We start from the raw sequence: 21,871 nt of genomic DNA, 5'->3' as shown, positions 1-21,871 counted from the left end.
ATATGCTGCGTCAGTCAGACGGCAATATGCTGCGTCAGTCAGACGTCAATATGCTGCGTCAGTCAGACGTCAATATGCTGCGTCAGTCAGACGTCAATATGCTGCGTCAGTCAGACTTCAATATGCTGCGTCAGTCAGACGTCAATATGCTGCGTCAGTCAGACGTCAATATGCTGCGTCAGACGTCAATATGCTGCGTCAGTCAGACGTCAATATGCTGCGTCAGTCAGATGTCAATATGCTGCGTCAGTCAGACGTCAATATGCTGCGTCAGTCAGATGTCAATATGCTGCGTCAGTCAGATGTCAATATGCTGCGTCAGTCAGACGTCAATATGCTGCGTCAGTCAGACGTCAATATGCTGCGTCAGTCAGACGTCAATATGCTGCGTCAGTCAGACGTCAATATGCTTCGTCAGTCAGACGTCAATATGCTGCGTCAGTCAGACGTCAATATGCTGCGTCAGTCAGATGTCAATATGCTGCGTCAGTCAGATGTCAATATGCTGTGTCAGTCAGACGTCAATATGCTGCGTCATCTGTAGAATGTTGATAAGAATGGCAACGACGGAGGTGTAACCATGAATAGAGAGAGAGACAGAGAAGGAGAAATGGAAAGAAAAGGTTGATTGGCTGATGAGGAATGATGGAGAGGATGTGAGGAAAATTGCCAGAAGCTCCACCCTTCTGGACATGTGAAGGACGGATGCATTGAAATGTCTGGTGTATGTGTCTATGTGAATTGTGCCTGTGTGTGTGTGTGTGTGTGTGTGTGTGTGTGTGTGTGTGTGTGTGTGTGTGTGTGTGTGTGTGTGTGTGTGTGTGTGTGTGTGTGTGTGTGTGTGTGTGTGTGTGTGCGTGTCAACATTCAGTCATGGAACCTTAGGAGGATTAGCAGATAAAACAGATCTGGAGATACTGTCATAAACACACACACACACACACACACACACACACACACACACACACACACACACACTGACAAACACACACACACGTCCATAGTCAAAGCTGAGTCTTGCCCCTGAGGACGGACCTGCCCTGCATGTTAAGAGTGTCTGTAGCAAGCAGTCTGAAGGACAAACACTCCCCTCTGGGAATGTGTGTGTGTGTGTGTGTGTGTGTGTGTGTGTGTGTGTGTGTGTGTGTGTGTGTGTGTGTGTGTGTGTGTGTGTGTGTGTGTGTGTGTGTTGCAGGCTTGGCTTCATGGTGGGGTTTTGCATTGGCTCATAGTGATAGATAGAGTGCTACCAACCAGCTACAGTATATCATGCTAACCTTCCACCTCATCCCTGCCAATGAAACAACACCACTCTGTGATTACAGTCCTGATGACTTTTATCATTGCCTTTTAATGAGTTCTGATGTCAGCGTGTTGATCTCCAGTATTTAAGGGATAGTCCACTACAAAATTCTAGATGACACAAAATGCATCATTATCATCATCACAGTTTTTGCTCTGTACTGAAAGTGCTTGAAAATTTGCTGACATGTGTGTGAATTGTTGACGTGTGTGTGTGATTTGCTGACGTGTGTGAATTTATACGTGTGCTTACTTACATGTGTCAATGCGTGTGTGTGTGTGTGTGTGTGTGTTTGAGCCAATAGCTAGACCATCACACACACTAAGCTGCAAACAATCCATATCTTGGACCTGACCCACAACAGAGTAATCAAACAGAATCACTCCTCTTCATTCTCTCTTTTCTATCTACTGATTGCTCCTTTCTCTCTCTGCCTGGTCAATTATTTTCTCTTTGTAAAAGAGAGTTTAAACTAAATGTCTTTCTCTCTCTCTATCTGTCTTTCTTCTCTCTCTCTATCTGTCTTTCTTCTCTCTCTCTATCTGTCTTTCTTCTCTCTCTCTATCTGTCTTTCTTCTCTCTCTCTATCTGTCTTTCTTCTCTCTCTCTCTTTTTCTGTTAGTTTTTCATTTTCATTTGTTTTTTAAATACCATTCTAGTTTGCTCTGTTTTTTTGTTGTAAATTCTTTCCAATGTGTCAAGTAATTATCTTTTAGTTTTCTCATGATTTGGTTGGCTGTAATCTAATCTCTCTGTCTGTCTTTCAGTTCTCTCTCTCTCTCTCTCTCTCTCTGAGGCTCAGGCTATATACATATGTGTCTGTCAATCTGACTCTAACTCTCTGGATATGAACACAGTACGAACACTAAATTAGTGTCAGACATCATGGGTTACAACACACTCTCACACTCACACTCCCAGGCCGGACTCTCTCTATCTTCTTCTCTATCTTTCTCTCTCTTTCTTGTGCTTTTGTCTCTCTTCTTCTCACTTTTCTCTCTCTCTCTCTCTCTCTCTCTCTCTCTCTCTCTCTCTCTCTCTCTCTCTCTCTCTCTCTTCTCTCTCTTCTCTCGACACAGTAAGAAACCATTGAATTCCAAAACGTCAACCTCATGAAAGCCATTAAAGGCTTAAATAAAACAATTCAATTTAATTCACGTATTTTCCTTTTCAAAGACAGCCTTATTTGTCATGTCTTGTGTAGCTCTTTTTTCATGTTTTTTTATAGGTTACACTCTGCTTTCTCAAAATACTACTTAGCCTATCAGGGGACATGTTTCAGCTAACCATCGTCAGGATCTCATTATCTAAGTCCCATATGGGCTCTGGTCAAGTGTAGTGCACGATATAGGGAATAGGGTGACATTTGGGACACACACTAAGTGTTCACATAGAGTAAATAAAGCTCAACAGACAGAGTGTAGACTGTAAAGAGATGAAAGAATGGTCTTAATCAGCTGATCCACTACAGGTCAGATGTATAGTTGTGTTATCCATATCGGACTACGGACAAGAGATCCCTCTCAACATCGAAGATCAACAAACTGTGCTGACCTGACTAGATAGAGGTAGACGTACGACACAGACTGCATCCCATTCCTTTAACAGTGCACTACTTTTGACCAGACCCATAGTGCTCATTTGGGATGTGTACATAGAAAGAGTCATAAAATGGAGTCAGCATGTTGGGTGGGACAGATAGGAAGATGTGCAGATGGAGAGAATGTGAAAATGGAGACAGCATATTAGATGGGACAGGTAGGAAGATGTGCAGATGGAGAGAGTGTGTGAAAATTGATTCAGCATATTGGATGGGACAGGTAGGAAGGTGTGCAGATGGAGAGAGTGTGTGAAAATTGATTCAGCATATTGGATGGGACAGGTAGGAAGGTGTGCAGATGGAGAGAGTGTGTGAAAATTGATTCAGCATATTGGATGGGACAGGTTGGAAGGTGTGCAGATGGAGAGAGTGTGAAAATGGAGTTGATGAATGATCTGTGACTCAGACTGTAAGGGCCAGAGACACTTTATTAACCCTCTATTTCTGTACCCCTCCCCCTTTCTCTCTCTCTCTCTCTCTCTCTCTCTCTCTCTCTCTCTCTCTCTCTCTCTCTCTCTCTCTCTCTCTCTCTCTCGCTCTCGCTCTCGCTCTCTCTCTCTCTGTGCAGGAAATGGGTCCGTCCAGTATGCCCTCTGTGCCCCTCATGGTGGGCTGTGGGGTCTCCTGCAGCGCTCTGCTTATCCTGTTGCTCATCTATGCTGCCTTCTGGAGGTGAGCAAACACGAACACACACACATACACACAAACACACACAAACAAACACACACTTTCTGTCACCCCATCACACACAAAAACACCCACTTTCTCTGGAACGCACAACCACACACACACACACACACATACACACACACACACACACACACACACAAAAACACACACTTTCTCTGGAACACACACACACACACAAAAAAACATACACTTTCTCTCGAACCCACAACCACACACACACACACACACACACACACACACACACACACACACACACATGAAAAAAAAACTTTCTCTGGAACACAACCACACATCCCTGCATGGGGCTACACCCCCCGAGTCACTGCTAGTCTTCACAAATCTATTTCTGGGCTGTTAGAGGAGGCCTGTTTCTGCAGACTCTTACCATAAGAGATTAAGCCAGAGGGAGAAAATCCCGGGTTGGCTCGACAGTGGAGCAGTCCACTCCAAAACTCCAATTAGGCCTAATGGAGAACCAATGGGCGAAGGCATAGCCAGACTCTCAGACTGGGGAGATTAACTGTGTGTGAGAGAGAGGGGGGGGATATGGAGAGTGACATCAGTGGTAGACAAGGAGAGAGAGAGAGAGATCATGAAGGAGGGACAGAGAGCGAGAGACTGTGATCGAGGGATGGAAAGAGGGGGAGAGAGAGCGACCGTGAAGGAGGGATGGATAGAGCGAGAGATTGTGAAGGAAGAACGGAGAGAGAGAGGGAGAGAGAGATTGTGAAGGAGGGATGGAGAGAGGGAGAGAGAGATTGTGAAGGAGGGATGGAGAGAGAGAGGGAGAGAGAGAGATTGTGAAGGAGGGATGGAGAGAGGGAGAGAGAGATTGTGAAGGAGGGATGGAGAGAGAGAGGGAGAGAGAGAGATTGTGAAGGAGGGATGGAGAGAGGGAGAGAGAGATTGTGAAGGAGGGATGGAGAGAGAGAGGGAGAGAGAGATTGTGAAGGAGGGATGGAGAGAGAGAGGGAGAGAGAGATTGTGAAGGAGGGATGGAGAGAGGGAGAGAGAGAGAGATTGTGAAGGAGGGATGGAGAGAGGGAGAGAGAGATTGTGAAGGAGGGATGGAGAGAGAGAGGGAGAGAGAGAGATTGTGAAGGAGGGATGGAGAGAGGGAGAGAGAGAGAGATTGTGAAGGAGGAATGGAGAGAGGGGGAGAGAGAGCGAGAGACTGTGATGGAGGGATGGAGAGAGAGAGAGAGATTGTGAAGGAGGGATGGAGAGAGGGGGAGAGAGAGAGCGACCGTGAAAGAGGGATGGATAGAGAGAGAGATTGTGAAGGAGGGATGGAGAGAGGGGGAGAGAGAGAGCGACCGTGAAAGAGGGATGGATAGAGAGAGAGATTGTGAAGGAGGGATGGAGAGAGAGGGGGAGAGAGAGAGATTGGGAAGGAGGGATGGAGAGAGAGAGGGAGAGAGCGATTGTGAAGGAGGGATGGAGAGAGAGAGGGAGAGAGAGATTGTGAAGGAGGGATGGAGAGAGAGGGGGGGGAGAGAGATTGTGAAGGAGGGATGAGAGAGAGAGAGATTGTGAAGGAGGGATGGAGAGAGGGAGAGAAAGACACCAGGAGTGCAACAGTAGGCTGATCCAGAGCAGATGGCAGGTGTCCGAGTGGTTTGAGCCTAGTGGTTAGAGCCTAGTGGTTAAAGCCTAGTGGTTAGAGACTAGTCGTTAGAGCCTAGTGGTTAGAGCCTAGTGGTTAGAGCCTAGTGGTTAGAGACTAGTGGTTAGAGCCTAGTGGTTAGAGCCTAGTGGTAAGAGCCTAGTGGTTAGAGCCTAGTGGTAAAAGCCTAGTGGTTAGAGCCTAGCGGTTAGAGCCTAGTGGTTAGAGCCTAGTGGTTAGAGTTTTGGGCCAGTAACCGAAAGGTTGCTAGATCGAATCCCCGAGCTAAACAATGTGGGCAGTTAACCCACCGTTCCTAGACCGTCATTGTCAATAAGAATTTGTTCTTTACTGACTTGCCTAGTTAAAGAAAGGTCAAATTAAAATGAACACATGACCATGTTCAGGAAAGGAATCAGTCCATCAGTTCAACTTCATCGCTTCACATGTTGTTTCCCCTCTTTCATCCTTCCTTCTTTCTCTTCTTCTTTTCATTCTTTCTGCATCTTTCTCTTTGTCTCTCAGGTATATTCGTTCAGAGAGGTCTATCATCTTGGTCAATTTTTGTCTCTCCATCCTGGCCTCCAACATCTTGATACTGGTTGGACAGTCCCAGACACTCAGCAAGGTGAGAACAGGACACACACGCACACACACCAACACACACATACGGAAACATGCACGCACGCACACACACTGGCCATCAGTTCAGTTATAGTCATGTTACACATTGAACTGTTGTTTATCTATTCTAGTAGATTATTTTGAAGAGCCTCAATCAGGTGTTAAAACTATTTTAGGTAGATTACTACTCACCTCTGTTCTGTCAACTGTTGTTGTTGATTATCACTCCTACCTTCTCATTCCTTTATCTGTTTCGTCTTTCCTACACCTTCATCACTGTGTGTCACTCTGTCACTATCTCTCTACCTCACCATCTATCCCTCTCCCTCACCATCTATCTCTCTCCCTCACCATCTATCTCTCTACCTCACCATCTATCTCTCTACCTCACCATCTATCCCTCTCCCTCACCATCTATCTCTCTCCCTCACCATCTATCTCTCTCCCTCACCATCTATCTCTCTCCCTCACCATCTATCTCTCTCCCTCACCATCTATCCCTCTCCCTCACCATCTATCCCTCTCCCTCACCATCTATCCCTCTCCCTCACCATCTATCCCTCTCCCTCACCATCTATCTCTCTCCCTCACCATCTATCTCTCTCCCTCACCATCTATCCCTCTCCCTCACCATCTATCTCTCTCCCTCACCATCTATCTCTCTCCCTCACCATCTATCTCTCTCCCTCACCATCTATCCGTCTCCCTCACCATCTATCCCTCTCCCTCACCATCTATCTCTCTCCCTCACCATCTATCTCTCTCCCTCACCATCTATCCCTCTCCCTCACCATCTATCTCTCTCCCTCACCATCTATCTCTCTCCCTCACCATCTATCTCTCTCCCTCACCATCTATCCCTCTCCCTCACCATCTATCCCTCTCCCTCACCATCTATCTCTCTCCCTCACCATCTATCTCTCTCCCTCACCATCTATCCCTCTCCCTCACCATCTATCTCTCTCCCTCACCATCTATCTCTCTCCCTCACCATCTATCTCTCTCCCTCACCATCTATCCCTCTCCCTCACCATCTATCTCTCTCGCTCACCATCGATCCCTCTCCCTCACCATCTATCTCTCTCCCTCACCATCTATCTCTCTCCCTCACCATCTATCCCTCTCCCTCACCATCTATCTCTCTCCCTCACCATCTATCTCTCTACCTCACCATCTATCCCTCTCCCTCACCATCTATCCCTCTCCCTCACCATCTATCTCTCTCGCGCACCATCGATCCCTCTCCCTCACCATCTATCTCTCTCCCTCACCATCTATCTCTCTCCCTCACCATCTATCCCTCTCCCTCACCATCTATGCCTCACCATCTATCCCTCTCCCTCACCATCTATCCCTCTCCCTCACCATCTATCCCTCTCCCTCACCATCTATCTCTCTCCCTCACCATCTATCTCTCTCCCTCACCATCTATCCCTCTCCCTCACCATCTATCTCTCTCCCTCACCATCTATCTCTCTCCCTCACCATCTATCTCTCTCCCTCACCATCTATCCCTCTCCCTCACCATCTATCCCTCTCCCTCACCATCTATCTCTCTCCCTCACCATCTATCTCTCTCCCTCACCATCTATCCCTCTCCCTCACCATCTATCTCTCTCCCTCACCATCTACCTCTCTCCCTCACCATCTATCTCTCTCCCTCACCATCTATCCCTCTCCCTCACCATCTATCTCTCTCGCTCACCATCGATCCCTCTCCCTCACCATCTATCTCTCTCCCTCACCATCTATCTCTCTCCCTCACCATCTATCCCTCTCCCTCACCATCTATCTCTCTCCTTCACCATCTATCTCTCTACCTCACCATCTATCCCTCTCCCTCACCATCTATCCCTCTCCCTCACCATCTATCCCTCTCCCTCACCATCTATCCCTCTCCCTCACCATTTATCCCTCTCCCTCACCATCTATCCCTCTCCCTCACCATCTATCTCTTGTTCTCTCTCCTCCCTCCCCCCCCCCCCTCTCTCTCTACAGGGCCTGTGTACTGTGACTGCTGCTTTCCTTCATTTCTTCTTCTTGGCATCGTTCTGCTGGGTACTGACAGAGGCGTGGCAGTCTTACCTGGCTGTGATTGGCAAGATGAGGACACGCCTCATACGCAAACGCTTCCTGTGCCTGGGCTGGGGTAGGTACACACACACACAGGCATGCACAAACATAAAAACAGACGCACACACACACTCACAAACATAAACACACACATAAACCCACACAAACATATCTCAACCATACAGGGTCTCCATACTGGAATAAAGGTGAAAGTTCACAATAACTTCCATCTTCCCATCCAACATACATTAGGTGGAGAAATGATTCTGATCATTTTAATTCTGCCACACTGTACAGTCAGTCTGTGTCCTGTTGAATGTGTCTCCTGTACAACAACCTCATGCCTTGCTAAAGGAGATGACAGAGGATAAGAAATGCTATTGGATAACATCTCCTCTGACAGAGGCAAGATCCAGGGAGATAGAACCTAGCAATTACAAGCAATGGAATCCCTGCTCCCATTCATCCCCTGTTCTTATCCCTTATCCATCCACCTATCTGATCCATTAAGTCACTGATGCCCTTAGCGGATATAGAGTCCCAAATGACATCTTATTCCCTATTTAGTACACTATATTTGACAATATTCCATATTTAGTGCACTACTTTTGACCAGGGGGTTCTGGTCAAATGTAGTGAACTAAATTAGGAATAGGGTGCCATTTGGGATTTAGCTATAGAAATGCTGGGATGTATGAATGCCATAAAGTCACATAGATTGAGAAAACATGAAACGGTATTAAAGGGAGGGAGAGAGGGAGGTAAGGAGGGAGGGAGGGGGGAGGGAGGGAGGGAGATAGATGAGAACAACTTATCGGGGATACGTCCCTAGATGTTGCAATTTTAACTCGAATACTGATCGAAATCAGTCACCATGACAACGGCAGATTGTGCAGAGTCGTGAGGGAGTGTGTGTGATGTGTGTTTGTGTTTGAAAAGGCATCATATTTATGTAACGTTAGCACCCCACCCAGCCACACCACATCTCTTTTTGTAATGTGTGATTTTCTAATTGCAGTTCATTTGCTGGCATTGTCACAGCTTTGTTAATTACATTCATATTTCAGTCAAACTCATTACGGACCTAGCATCATTTTTTGACACACACACAAACACTTTCTCTATCTCACTCACAAACATACGCGCATGCACAAACACACACACACACACACACACACACACACACACACACACACACACACACACACACACACACACACACACACACACACACACACACTGGTTCAAGGAAGCACAATGCATCACAGAAGAAAATCCCCTTGTCGTAGAGTGAGATGAAAACAGCAGCCACTGGACAGGGACCCTACGGAGTATGTAACCAAGGCTGTAATACCCTTAGTAGTGAACTCTGATCCTTACTAGGCCTACTTCTCCTGCCTCGGGCTAGTCCCTGTTACATCCCTAGATACATCCATTAACTAAGAGAGAGTGACGAGAGCAGGTAAGTCCCCATTATGTCCATGTGTATTTCAGTCACACGTTACATGTCCGAGTTAAATTACAGTACATTTTCTTGGTCTAACTGAATTTCAATGTTGCAAAATAGCACATTGTGTTGATGTATTGTCAAGAGGATACATCTATTCTCTTGCTGATATATATTTGTTCTTCTATCATCCTCTCCTCCTATCATCCTATCTCCCCCATCATCCTCTCCTCTTATCATCCTCTCTCTCCCTATCATCCTCTCTCCCCATCATCCTCTCTTCCCATCATCCTCTCTCCCTATCATCATCCTATCTCCCCCAATCATCCTTTCCTCTTATCATCCTCTCCTTTAATCATCCTCTCATCCTATCATCCTCTCTCCCCCATCATTCTCCCATCAGCCTATCTCCCCATATCATCCACTCTCCCCTATCATCCTCTCCTCCTATCTCCCCCATTATCCTCTTCCCGTATCATCCTCTCTCCCCCTATCATCCTCTCTCCCATCATCCTCTATCCCCATCATCCTCTCCCCCTATCATCCTCTCCTCCTATCATACTCTCTCACTATCATCCTCTCCTCCTATCATCCTCTATCCCCATCATCCTCTCCCCCTATCATCCTCTCATCCTACCATCCTCTCTCACTATCATCCTCTCCTCCTATCATCCTCTATCCCCATCATCCTCTCCCCCTATCATCCTGTCCTCCTACCATCCTCTCTCCCTATCATCCTCTCCCCTATCATCCTCTCTTCCTATCATCCTCTCCTTTTATCATCCTCTCTCCCCATTGCCCCGCTATCATCCTATCTCCCCATATCATCTTCCCTCCCCATCATCCTCTCCTCCTATCTCCCCCATCATCCTCCTATCATCCTATCTCCCCATATCATCCTCTCTCCCCATCATCCTCTCCTCCTCTGCTTCTATCTCCCCCTATCATCCTCTCTCCCATCATACTCTCTCCCCATCATCCTCTACCCTACCATCCTCTCCTGCTACCATCCTCTCCTCCCATCATCCTCTCCTCCTATTATCCTCTCCTCCTCTCCTTCTATCTCCCCCTATCATCCTCTCTCCCATCATCCTCTCATCCTATCTCCCCCATCATCCTCCTATCATCCTATCTCCCCATATCATCCTCTCTCCCCATCATCCTCTCCTCCTCTCCTTCTATCTCTCCTATCATCCTCTCTCCCATCATCCTCTCTCCCCATCATCCTCTACCCTACCATCCTCTCCTGCTACCATCCTCTCCTCCCATCATCCTCTCATCCTATTATCCTCTCCTCCTCTCCTATCTCCCCCTATCATCCTCTCTCCCATCACCCTCTCCTCCTATCTCCCCCATCATCCTCCTATCATCCTCTCCCCTATCATCCTCTCCTCATAGCATCCTCTCTCCCCATTATCCTCCCATCATCCTCTCCTCCTATCATCCTCTCCTTTTATCATCCTCTCTCCCCATTGCCCCGCTATCATCCTATCTGCCCATATCATCTTCCCTCCCCATCATCCTCTCCTCCTATCTCCCCCATCATCCTCCTATCATCCTATCTCCCCATATCATCCTCTCTCCCCATCATCCTCTCCTCCTCTCCTTCTATCTCTCCTATCATCCTCTCTCCCATCATCCTCTCTCCCCATCATCCTCTACCCTACCATCCTCTCCTGCTACCATCCTCTCCTCCCATCATTCTCTCCTCCTATTATCCTCTCCTACTATCATTCTCTCTCCCATCATCCTCTCTCCCCATCATCCTCTACCCTACCATCCTCTCTCCCCATCATCATCTAACCTACCATCCTCTCCTCCCATCATTCTCTCCTCCTATTATCCTCTCCTCCTATCATTATCTCTCCCCATCATCCTCTCCTCCTATCATCCTCTCTCCCTATCCTCCTCTCCTCCTAACATTCTATTCTCCTATCATCCTCTCTCCCTATCATCCTCTCTCCCTATCATTCTCTCTCCCTATCCACCTATATCGCTATCATCCTCTCTCCCTAACAACCTCTCCTCCTAACATTCTATTCTCCTATCATCCTCTCTCCCTATCATCCTCTCTCCCTATCATCCTCTCTCCATATCATTCTCTCTTCCTATCATCCTATATCGCTATCATCCTCTCTCCCCATCACCCTCTCTTCCTCTCATTCTCTCTCCCTATCATCCTATATCGCTATCATCCTCTATCCCCATCATCCTCTCCCCCTATCATCCTGTCCTCCTACCATCCTCTCTCCCTATCATCCTCTCCCCTATCATCCTCTCTTCCTATCATCCTCTCCCCTATCATCCTCTCCTCATAGCATCCTCTCTCCCCATTATCCTCCTGTCATCCTATCTCCCCCATCATCCTCTCCTCCTATCATCCTCTCCTTTTATCATCCTCTCTCCCCATTGCCCCGCTATCATCCTATCTCCCCATATCATCTTCCCTCCCCATCATCCTCTCCTCCTATCTCCCCCATCATCCTCCTATCATCCTATCTCCCCATATCATCCTCTCTCCCCATCATCCTCTCCTCCTCTGCTTCTATCTCCCCCTATCATCCTCTCTCCCATCATACTCTCTCCCCATCATCCTCTACCCTACCATCCTCTCCTGCTACCATCCTCTCCTCCCATCATCCTCTCCTCCTATTATCCTCTCCTCCTCTCCTTCTATCTCCCCCTATCATCCTCTCTCCCATCATCCTCTCATCCTATCTCCCCCATCATCCTCCTATCATCCTATCTCCCCATATCATCCTCTCTCCCCATCATCCTCTCCTCCTCTCCTTCTATCTCTCCTATCATCCTCTCTCCCATCATCCTCTCTCCCCATCATCCTCTACCCTACCATCCTCTCCTGCTACCATCCTCTCCTCCCATCATCCTCTCATCCTATTATCCTCTCCTCCTCTCCTATCTCCCCCTATCATCCTCTCTCCCATCACCCTCTCCTCCTATCTCCCCCATCATCCTCCTATCATCCTCTCCCCTATCATCCTCTCCTCATAGCATCCTCTCTCCCCATTATCCTCCCATCATCCTCTCCTCCTATCATCCTCTCCTTTTATCATCCTCTCTCCCCATTGCCCCGCTATCATCCTATCTGCCCATATCATCTTCCCTCCCCATCATCCTCTCCTCCTATCTCCCCCATCATCCTCCTATCATCCTATCTCCCCATATCATCCTCTCTCCCCATCATCCTCTCCTCCTCTCCTTCTATCTCTCCTATCATCCTCTCTCCCATCATCCTCTCTCCCCATCATCCTCTACCCTACCATCCTCTCCTGCTACCATCCTCTCCTCCCATCATTCTCTCCTCCTATTATCCTCTCCTACTATCATTCTCTCTCCCATCATCCTCTCTCCCCATCATCCTCTACCCTACCATCCTCTCTCCCCATCATCATCTAACCTACCATCCTCTCCTCCCATCATTCTCTCCTCCTATTATCCTCTCCTCCTATCATTATCTCTCCCCATCATCCTCTCCTCCTATCATCCTCTCTCCCTATCCTCCTCTCCTCCTAACATTCTATTCTCCTATCATCCTCTCTCCCTATCATCCTCTCTCCCTATCATTCTCTCTCCCTATCCACCTATATCGCTATCATCCTCTCTCCCTAACAACCTCTCCTCCTAACATTCTATTCTCCTATCATCCTCTCTCCCTATCATCCTCTCTCCCTATCATCCTCTCTCCCTATCATCCTCTCTCCATATCATTCTCTCTTCCTATCATCCTATATCGCTATCATCCTCTCTCCCCATCACCCTCTCTTCCTCTCATTCTCTCTCCCTATCATCCTATATCGCTATCATCCTCTCTCCCCATCACCCTCTCCTCCTTTCATCCTCTCCCCCTCTCCCCCTATCATCCTCTCTCCCTATCATCCTCTCCTCCTAACATTCTATTCTCCTATCATCCTCTCTCCCTATCATCCTCTCTCCCTATCATTCTCTCTCCCTATCATCATATATTCCTATCATCCGCTCTCCCTATCATCCTATATCCCTATCATCATCTCTCCCTATCATCCTATATCCCTATCATCCTCTCTCCCTATCATTATCTCTCCCTATCATTCTCTCTCCCTATCATCCTATATCCCTATCATCCTCTCTCCCCATCACCCTCTCCTCCTGTCATCCTCTCTCCCTATCATTCTCTCTCCCTATCATTCTCTCTCCCTATCATCCTATATCCCTATCATCCTCTCTCCCCATCACCCTCTCCTCCTGTCATCCTCTCTACCTGCTGCTTGTATTTCTATTATTTCTCTTTTTCCTGTGTATGTCTCTCTCTCTCTTTCTTTCTCTCCCTTCTTTCCTCTCTCTCTCCCTCGCTCCTGCTCCCGCCTCTCTCTCTCTCTCTCTCTCTCTCTCTATTCAATCAATATCAATGTGCTTTATTGGCATGGGAAACATATGTTTGCATTGCCAAAGCAAGTGAAATAGATAATACATCTCTCTCTTTATCTCTTAGGTCTCCCAGCCCTGGTGGTTGCTGTGTCAGTAGGTTTCACTAGAGCCAGAGGTTACGGTACACCCAGCTAGTGAGTACACACTTTCACCTTTCACCTTTCACCCTTTGCCTATGACCTGTGACGTCTTAACTCCATACCCAACATGGCTTTTCATCATTAGCACTCTGTGTTTCTGAGTATGGTAATGTAATTTGCAGTGCACTTTTCAATGGTAACTGAGAATTAACATGCATGTATATATACACATTGATTATAGAAGAATATAACTTCCAAATGCCCCATTAGCTTAGTTCAGCTGTCGTACCCCATCAGAACACAATGTTTGTTAACAATGTAAATGTAAACAAGCACTGTATAGCCTCAAACCACGGTTAAAACGATACTTTTTATATCATGGGTGGTCAGTCCTTGTATCCATAGCTCTGTCTATGAATTTGAGAGTGGTTACGGATACACACACACCACACACAAATAGACTGCAGCTGTAAACTTCTAACTCTTCACATACAGTATTTTAAAGAGCCAGGGAAGAGGCTTTTTACAGCCCGAGCAGACGACCCTGCATGACCTTTCATTGGATCTAGACCAAGGACTTGAACTCCACTGTACAAAAACTCCCACGTTTCCACTTACCCTGCACTTTAGAGACTCACAGATCAAGGATATCAACACGTTGTGTATGGTCATGTGATTTGCAGTGCACTTTGGGTCATACATACAGAGCCTTCAGAAAGTTCACACCCCTTGTTGTTGTGTTACAGACGGAATAAAAAATGTCCTAGACTGGCCTACACTGCTCTACACTGGCCTACACTGGCCTACACTGGCCTACACTGCTCTACACTGGCCTATACTGGCCTACACTGCTCTACACTGGCCTACACTGGCCTACAATGCTCTACACTGGCCTACACTGGCCTACACTGGCCTACACTGCTCTACACTGGCCTACACTGGCCTAACCCATAATGTCAAAGTGGAATTATGTTTTTACAAAATTAAAAGCTCAAATGTCTTGAGTCAATAAGTAGCCAACCCCTTTTTTTATGGCAAGCCTAAATAAGTTTAGTAAACATTTGCTTAACAAGTCACATAATAAGTTGCATGGACTCATTGTGCAATAATAGAGTTTCATATGATTTTTGAATGACTACCTCATCTCTGTATCCCACACGTACAAATGTCCCTCAGTCATGCAGTGAATTTCAAACACTGGTCCAACCACAAAGATCAGGTAGATTTTCCAATTCCTCGCTAAGAAGGGAACCTATTGGTAGATTGGTTAAAAAAAACAAGCTTTAATTGAATACCCTTTAAGCATAGTTATTCATTACACTGTGGATGGTGTATCAATACACCCAGTCACTGCAAAGATACAGGCTTCCTTCCTAACTCAGTTGCCGGAGAGGAAGGAAACCGCTCAGGGATTTCACCATGATGCAATGGTAACTTTAAAAGAGTGACAGAGTTTAATGGCTTTGATAGGAGAAAACTGAGAATAGTTCAACAACATTGTAGTTACTTCACAATACTAACCTAAATGGCAGAGTGAAAAGATGGAAGCCTGTACAGAATAAAACATTTCAAAACATGCTTCCTGTTTGCAGTTGAGTACAAAAGTAAAACTGCAGAAAAGGTGACTAAGAAATGTACATTATGTTCTGAATACAAAGCATCATGTTTGGTGTGAATCCAACACAACACATCACTGAGTACCACTCTTCATATTTTCAAGCATGGTGGCGGCTGCATCATGTTATCGGGTATGCTTGTCATCGGCAATGACTAGGGAGTTTTTGGGGGATAAAAATAAATGGAATAGAGCTTAGCACAGGCAAAATCCTAAAGGAAAACCTTGTTCAGTCTGTTCCAACAGACACTGGAAGACAAATTCACCTTTCAGCAGGACAAGAACCTAAAACACAAGGCCAAATATACACTGGAGTTGCTTACCAAGATGACATTGAATGTTCCTGAGTGGCCTAGTTACAGTTTGACTTAAATCAACTTGAAAATCTATGGCAAGACATGAAAATGGCTGTCTAGCAATGACGAACAACCAACTTGACAGAGCTTGAAGAATTTAGAAAATAATAATGTGCCAATATTGTACAATCCAGGTGTGCAAAGCTCTTAGAGACTTACCCAGAACGACTCACAGCTCTAATCACTGCCAAAAGGTGATTCTAACATGTATTGACTCAGGGGTGTGAATACCTTTGTAAATGAGATATTTACGTATTTCATTATTAATACATTTGCATACATTTCTAAAAACATGTTTTGACTTTGTCATTATCAGGTATTGTGTGTAGATGAGAGTAGAAAAATATATTTGATATATTTTGAATTCAGGCTGTAACACAACAAAATGTTAAATGAGTCAAGGGGTATGAATGTTAATCCCCTAAGTAAATACAGGTTTTAATTGCCTGCATTGGAAGTCTTAGGTACCCCTAAAGACAAATAGCAAAGTGGTTCTCACACATAGGTACTAGTCATTAAACACAGACTAAAATACATTTGACAGAACAGGGCTTATGCGCTAAAGAAGTTTTACATTCAAAATAATGCTTTTTTCTCTCTCTCTCCTATTTTAGTTGTTGGCTGTCCTTGGAAGGCGGGCTTCTCTACGCCTTTGTCGGTCCTGCAGCCGTCATCGTATTGGTGGGTACCCACTTTTATCCCTGTTCTCATTGGTCATTCTGGCTCTCTGTCGGCAGGCTTGTCCCGCCTCTGAACTTATCATCCTCCCTTTAGCTATTTGTTATGCCTGTCGTACAGATCAGAAAGGGGTCAGAACTACATATGGTTTACATGGCCCCTGAGGGTTGACATACCGTAGCAACTTTTTTACCACTCTAGGTTCTAATCAGGCTCCCATCACTGGAGGACAGGAGGAAGATAAACACCACAAAGTCATTTATTTGTTTATTTGCCACTAGTGGTTTCTTTCAGAGTTACCCGTGTCAGACACAGTGGAAGAGAACATTTACAAAGAAAGCATTCTCCAATGTGCCACTACACAATCCTATCTCCTCGCTGTCTCTTCACATTCTACCGTGCCTCACTGGCATCCCTATGTTGAGGGCTAAACATGATTTACTTGTTCATTGTTTGACTAACTGTGTTCTGGTACTTAGAACCCTCCTTCAGCCTTTTCATCATTTGCAGCCTTTTCAACCTTTCCAAGGTTTCCATTACTGTTAAGCATGAGTTCACTTCTTTAGGCATAGATACAGTATATTTATCGGAGTCAATACAGTTCTAAGAGAAAATTGTATAGATGTGTCACGGCTTTCTTCCTGGGAAGGAGAGGCGGACCAAAACGCAGCGTGGTTATAGTTCATGGTTATTTAATAAGAAAACTCAAACATGAACAAACTACAAAACAATAACCGTGAAAACCGTAACAGTCCTAACTGGTGCATAAAACACAAAGACAGGAAACAATCACCCACAAAATACCCAAAGAATATGGCTGCCTAAATATGGCTCCCAATCAGAGACAACGATAAACACCTGCCTCTGATTGAGAACCTATCCAGGCAACCACAGACTTACCTAGACACCTAAAATAACACAACCCCATAAATCTACAAAAACCCCTAGACAAGACAAAACACATAAATCACCCTTGTCACACCCTGGCCTAACCAAAATAATAAAGAAAACAAAAATAACTAAGGCCAGGGCGTGACAAGATGTTTGTGTGCTATGCAACTTGCAAGTTGTTATAAAATAGGTAGAAAGATGCTCATTGGAAGCAATGGTCCTCCTGGTAATCCTTCTAAAACTCCAAGGTACACCTCTATATTTAGTTGATAAGCCTTTATTAAAACAATAACAATATTCTACTTTGCAGAGAGTAGAATGCCTTTGTGGCTTTGTTAATAACGGATATCTCTACCTTATGCTTCTTTGTAGGATTAGTGACGGCAGCTTGCGGGAGCTCCTGTGTCAATACGCACACTATCAATTATCCAGATGAACACAGGCACTATATTACAACTGTGTGTGTGTGTGTGTGTGTGTGTGGGTCGGTGTGTGTGTGTATGTGCATGTGGGTATATGTGTTTGTGACAACCCAGGTGTTTGCAATGTGTGTGTGTACATCTATAGCTACTGTTTGTCCCTGCTCACCTCGTGTTGTGTTCGGGTAGCCCCTCAAACAAACAGATGTAATTGAGAGGGGTACATCAGAGGAACACAGGCCTCCCCCAGGATGACCGTCTAATTAATGAAGAAAATAATAAATCTAGCCTTCGGCAAATAACGGGGCTGGAGACCGGCGTCTCCCATGGTAATGGGGCCGGACATGACGGGAATGTCAACAGGAAGGAAAGACGCAGATGAAAGCATCAAACAACATGGAAGACATGAACATCTAAAACAAATCAGTGCAGATTCATGGTTGAAAATGAGAGATCAATGAAGTGCTCAGTGCCGTAGAGATATAGATTACTATCGAAAGACAAGAAATGAAAAATAAATGTTTCTGCTGTATCAATGCAGTCAAAACGAAGGTTAGTATGGAAAAACATTCAATCAGAAAACAGACGGAGGTCGCGGAGTAAAGATCACTAATCTCCTTTCTAAACTCGTTTCTTTTCTCAAGGTGAATAAACAAGCTTTTCTATGGCAGGCAGTGGGAGTAGACTGACATAAAGAGAGACAAGGGATTCAATTTGGTAGGACAAGGATAGGGTCAGGTGAGAAAGTGAAAGAAAGAGAGAAGGGAGAGAGTGGAGGGGGAGGAGTAGAGAGGGGGAGCAAACGGGATCAGAATTAAGAGTGACATGTCACTGATGTGGAAAATCTCCCAGATGGGCAGGATTTCCGAATGGAAAAGTGCTGCTTGGCTGGGGTATGTCTGTTTGCATGTGTGAATGAGTGGCTGGGTGCATGGGTGTGTGTGTATTGTGAATCAGTGGGTCAGGGATCACAGCTTTAAGGAGGCTTAATAGACCCCCTCTGTCCTAAACAGGACATGGTCGGGACAGAGGGGCGGAGACTCAAGACACAATCTGCCCACTTCTACTACATCACCCTGTCCATTGATTATGGTGATTGCAGAGCCTTGTCAAGAAGCCTGAATCAAATGACAATAAAACAGGACATGAATCTGATTATTTACTCTCTCTCTCTCTCTCTCTCTCTCTCTCTCTCTCTCTCTCTGTCTGTCTGTCTGTCTGTCTGTCTGTCTGTCTGTCTGTCTGTCTGTCTGTCTGTCTGTCTGTCTGTCTGTCTGTCTGTCTGTCTGTCTGTCTGTCTGTCTGTCTGTCTGCCTGTCTCTCTAGGTGAACATGCTGATTGGTATTGTGGTCTTCAACAAGCTCATGTCTCGAGATGGCATCTCGGACAAGTCTAAAAAGCAAAGAGCTGGGTAGGTAGACCAGACCTAGAACTATAAAACTTGAACAGTCTGCCTGTCTCACACCAACACACACCATGCATGGACCATTCATTTCTTAGTTCATTTTTTGCATTTGTATTGTTGTATTAATGCATTGTTGTAGCTAGAACCATAAGCGTTTCGCTGCACCTGCAATAACATCTGCAAAATATGTGTCCACAACCATCTACATTCAATGCTCAGCATCTACCTGGAGGGGCAATGACTCTTCACTGTTTTGGGATGATTTGATTATGCGTATACAATATTTACTTGTTCCAGCAATATAAATAGAGTGACTATAAACATGAATCAGGTCAATGGGTGTCTCTCTAGTGATTCTATTTCTATGGATCCTGCATCCTTATCTGCGTAAGAGATCTTATGGAGAAAGATGAGTCCCACAAAGTTGCAGACAAGAGAAACCATGAGTATGTCAACTCTTTTAAATAACCCTGAACACACAAATAGACTGCTGTCACGTCCGTCATAACGATGAGACCAAGGCGCAGCGTGAAAATAATACATTCACCTTTTAATTAAAAAAACATCAAGCACACGAGTGCTGACAGGCAACTACACGGACAATAACCCACAATAGGATCCCCAATCAGAGGCAATGATAAACAGCTGCCTCTGATTGGGAACCAATTCAGGCCACCATAGACCGACAACTGCAGTTATAAGCCTTTAACTCTTCACATACAGTATGTTAATGAGCGAGTATAGAGGTGTTTTACACTCAGAGGAGACAACCATTCATGACATTACTATACAAACACTCCTACACATTTTCATTTACCATGGCCTGTAGAGACTCAAACATCAAGGATGTCAACATCAATGACATAAATACCACTCAGTCTATTTTGACTCTACAGAGGCATTGCAGGAACATACAGTATATCTAGTAGCTACTGTGATAATGGCTTATGAGGGAGGGTGGCATGATTGACTATGATAATGTGTAGACGATATACAAACAGACTAAGGTCATGGACATGCATACAGTTTACGTATAATGATTCATAATGCAGTCTCACATACACACACACACACATATGTACGGGCATATACACACACACATGCATCGACACAGATACACACACACATGCATCAACACAGATACACACACACAGGGACACAACACACACACACAGTACAGTAGAGTGGTTTCCTCTACTCCCTGGTCTGTAATTCCATCGGCGGTGATTTGTCATTGGTACTAATCCAATGAGCAGAGATTTCAATGTCCTCCCAGCTAAATCCATGCTTTCATTTCCCTGCAAATTGATTTGATATCTCGCTTCTCTCTCTTCTCTCTCTTCTCTCCATTGTCCTGTGATGTCAAATCAATCTTGTTGCTAGGTGCTCTGGGGGTTAATGGTATAGTTCTCTATCTGGAGTTAATGGTATAGTTCTCTATATGAGGGTTAATGGTACAGGTCTCTATCTGAGGGTTAATGGTATAGTTCTCTATCTGAGGGTTAATGGTCTAGTTCTCTATATGAGGGTTAATGGTATAGTTCTCTATATGAGGGTTAATGGTATAGTTCTCTATATGAGGGTTAATGGTATAGTTCTCTATATGAGGGTTAATGGTATAGTTATCTATATGAGGGTTAATGGTATAGTTCTCTATATGAGGGTTAATGGTATAGTTCTCTATCGGGGGGTTAATGGTATAGTTCTTTATCGGGGGGTTAATGGTATAGTTCTCTATATGAGGGTTAATGGTATAGTTATCTATATGAGGGTTAATGGTATAGTTCTCTATATGAGGGTTAATGGTATAGTTCTTTATCGGGGGGTTAATGGTATAGTTCTCTATATGAGGGTTAATGGTATAGTTCTCTATCGGGGGGTTAATGGTATAGTACTCTATATATGGGGGTTAATGGTATAGTTCTCTATATAAGGGTTAATGGTATAGTTATCTATATGAGGGTTAATGGTATAGTTCTCTATATGAGGGTTAATGGTATAGTTCTCTATCGGGGGGTTAATGGTATAGTTCTCTATATGAAGGTTAATGGTATAGTTCTATATATGAGGGTTAATGGTATAGTTCTCTATATGAGGGTTAATGGTATAGTTCTCTATCTGAGGGTTAATGGTCTAGTTCTCTATATGAGGGTTAATGGTATAGTTCTCTATATGAGGGTTAATGGTATAGTTCTCTATATGAGGGTTAATGGTATAGTTCTCTATCTGAGGGTTAATGGTATAGTTCTCTATATGAGGGTTAATGGTATAGTTCTCTATCGGGGGGTTAATGGTATAGTTCTCTATATGAAGGTTAATGGTATAGTTCTATATATGAGGGTTAATGGTATAGTTCTCTATATGAGGGTTAATGGTATAGTTCTCTATCTGAGGGTTAATGGTATAGTTCTCTATCGGGGGGTTAATGGTATAGTTCTCTATCGGGGGTTTAATGGTATAGTTCTCTATATGAGGGTTAATGGTATAGTTCTATATATGAGGGTTAATGGTATAGTTCTATATATGAGGGTTAATGGTATAGTTCTCTATATGAGGGTTAATGGTATAGTTCTCTATCGGGGGGTTAATGGTATAGTTCTCTATATGAGGGTTAATGGTATAGTTCTCTATATGAGGGTTAATGGTATAGTTCTCTAT

General features: G+C 44.9%; 1 protein-coding gene across 5 annotated transcripts in view; it reads left to right on the top strand.

Moving 5' to 3' along the window:
• The window catches only part of adgrb2 (adhesion G protein-coupled receptor B2), a 501,873-nt gene that overhangs the window by 364,284 nt on the left and 115,718 nt on the right, over positions 1–21,871 (top strand). For all 5 annotated transcript variants that reach the window (XM_031793151.1, XM_031793150.1, XM_031793148.1 and 2 more), the window contains exons 17-22: positions 3,472–3,575; positions 5,725–5,827; positions 7,822–7,972; positions 13,833–13,902; positions 16,434–16,500; positions 19,134–19,219. In XM_031793151.1, the coding sequence (XP_031649011.1) occupies positions 3,472–3,575; positions 5,725–5,827; positions 7,822–7,972; positions 13,833–13,902; positions 16,434–16,500; positions 19,134–19,219 (581 nt within the window). The remainder of the gene's footprint in view (positions 1–3,471; positions 3,576–5,724; positions 5,828–7,821; positions 7,973–13,832; positions 13,903–16,433; positions 16,501–19,133; positions 19,220–21,871) is intronic.

This window comes from Oncorhynchus kisutch, linkage group LG17 (assembly GCF_002021735.2).
Source record: "Oncorhynchus kisutch isolate 150728-3 linkage group LG17, Okis_V2, whole genome shotgun sequence".
NCBI classification, from domain to species: domain Eukaryota; kingdom Metazoa; phylum Chordata; class Actinopteri; order Salmoniformes; family Salmonidae; genus Oncorhynchus; species Oncorhynchus kisutch.
The sequence above is the reverse complement of the archived record's forward strand: the minus strand, read 5'-3'. Positions and strand labels throughout refer to the sequence as shown.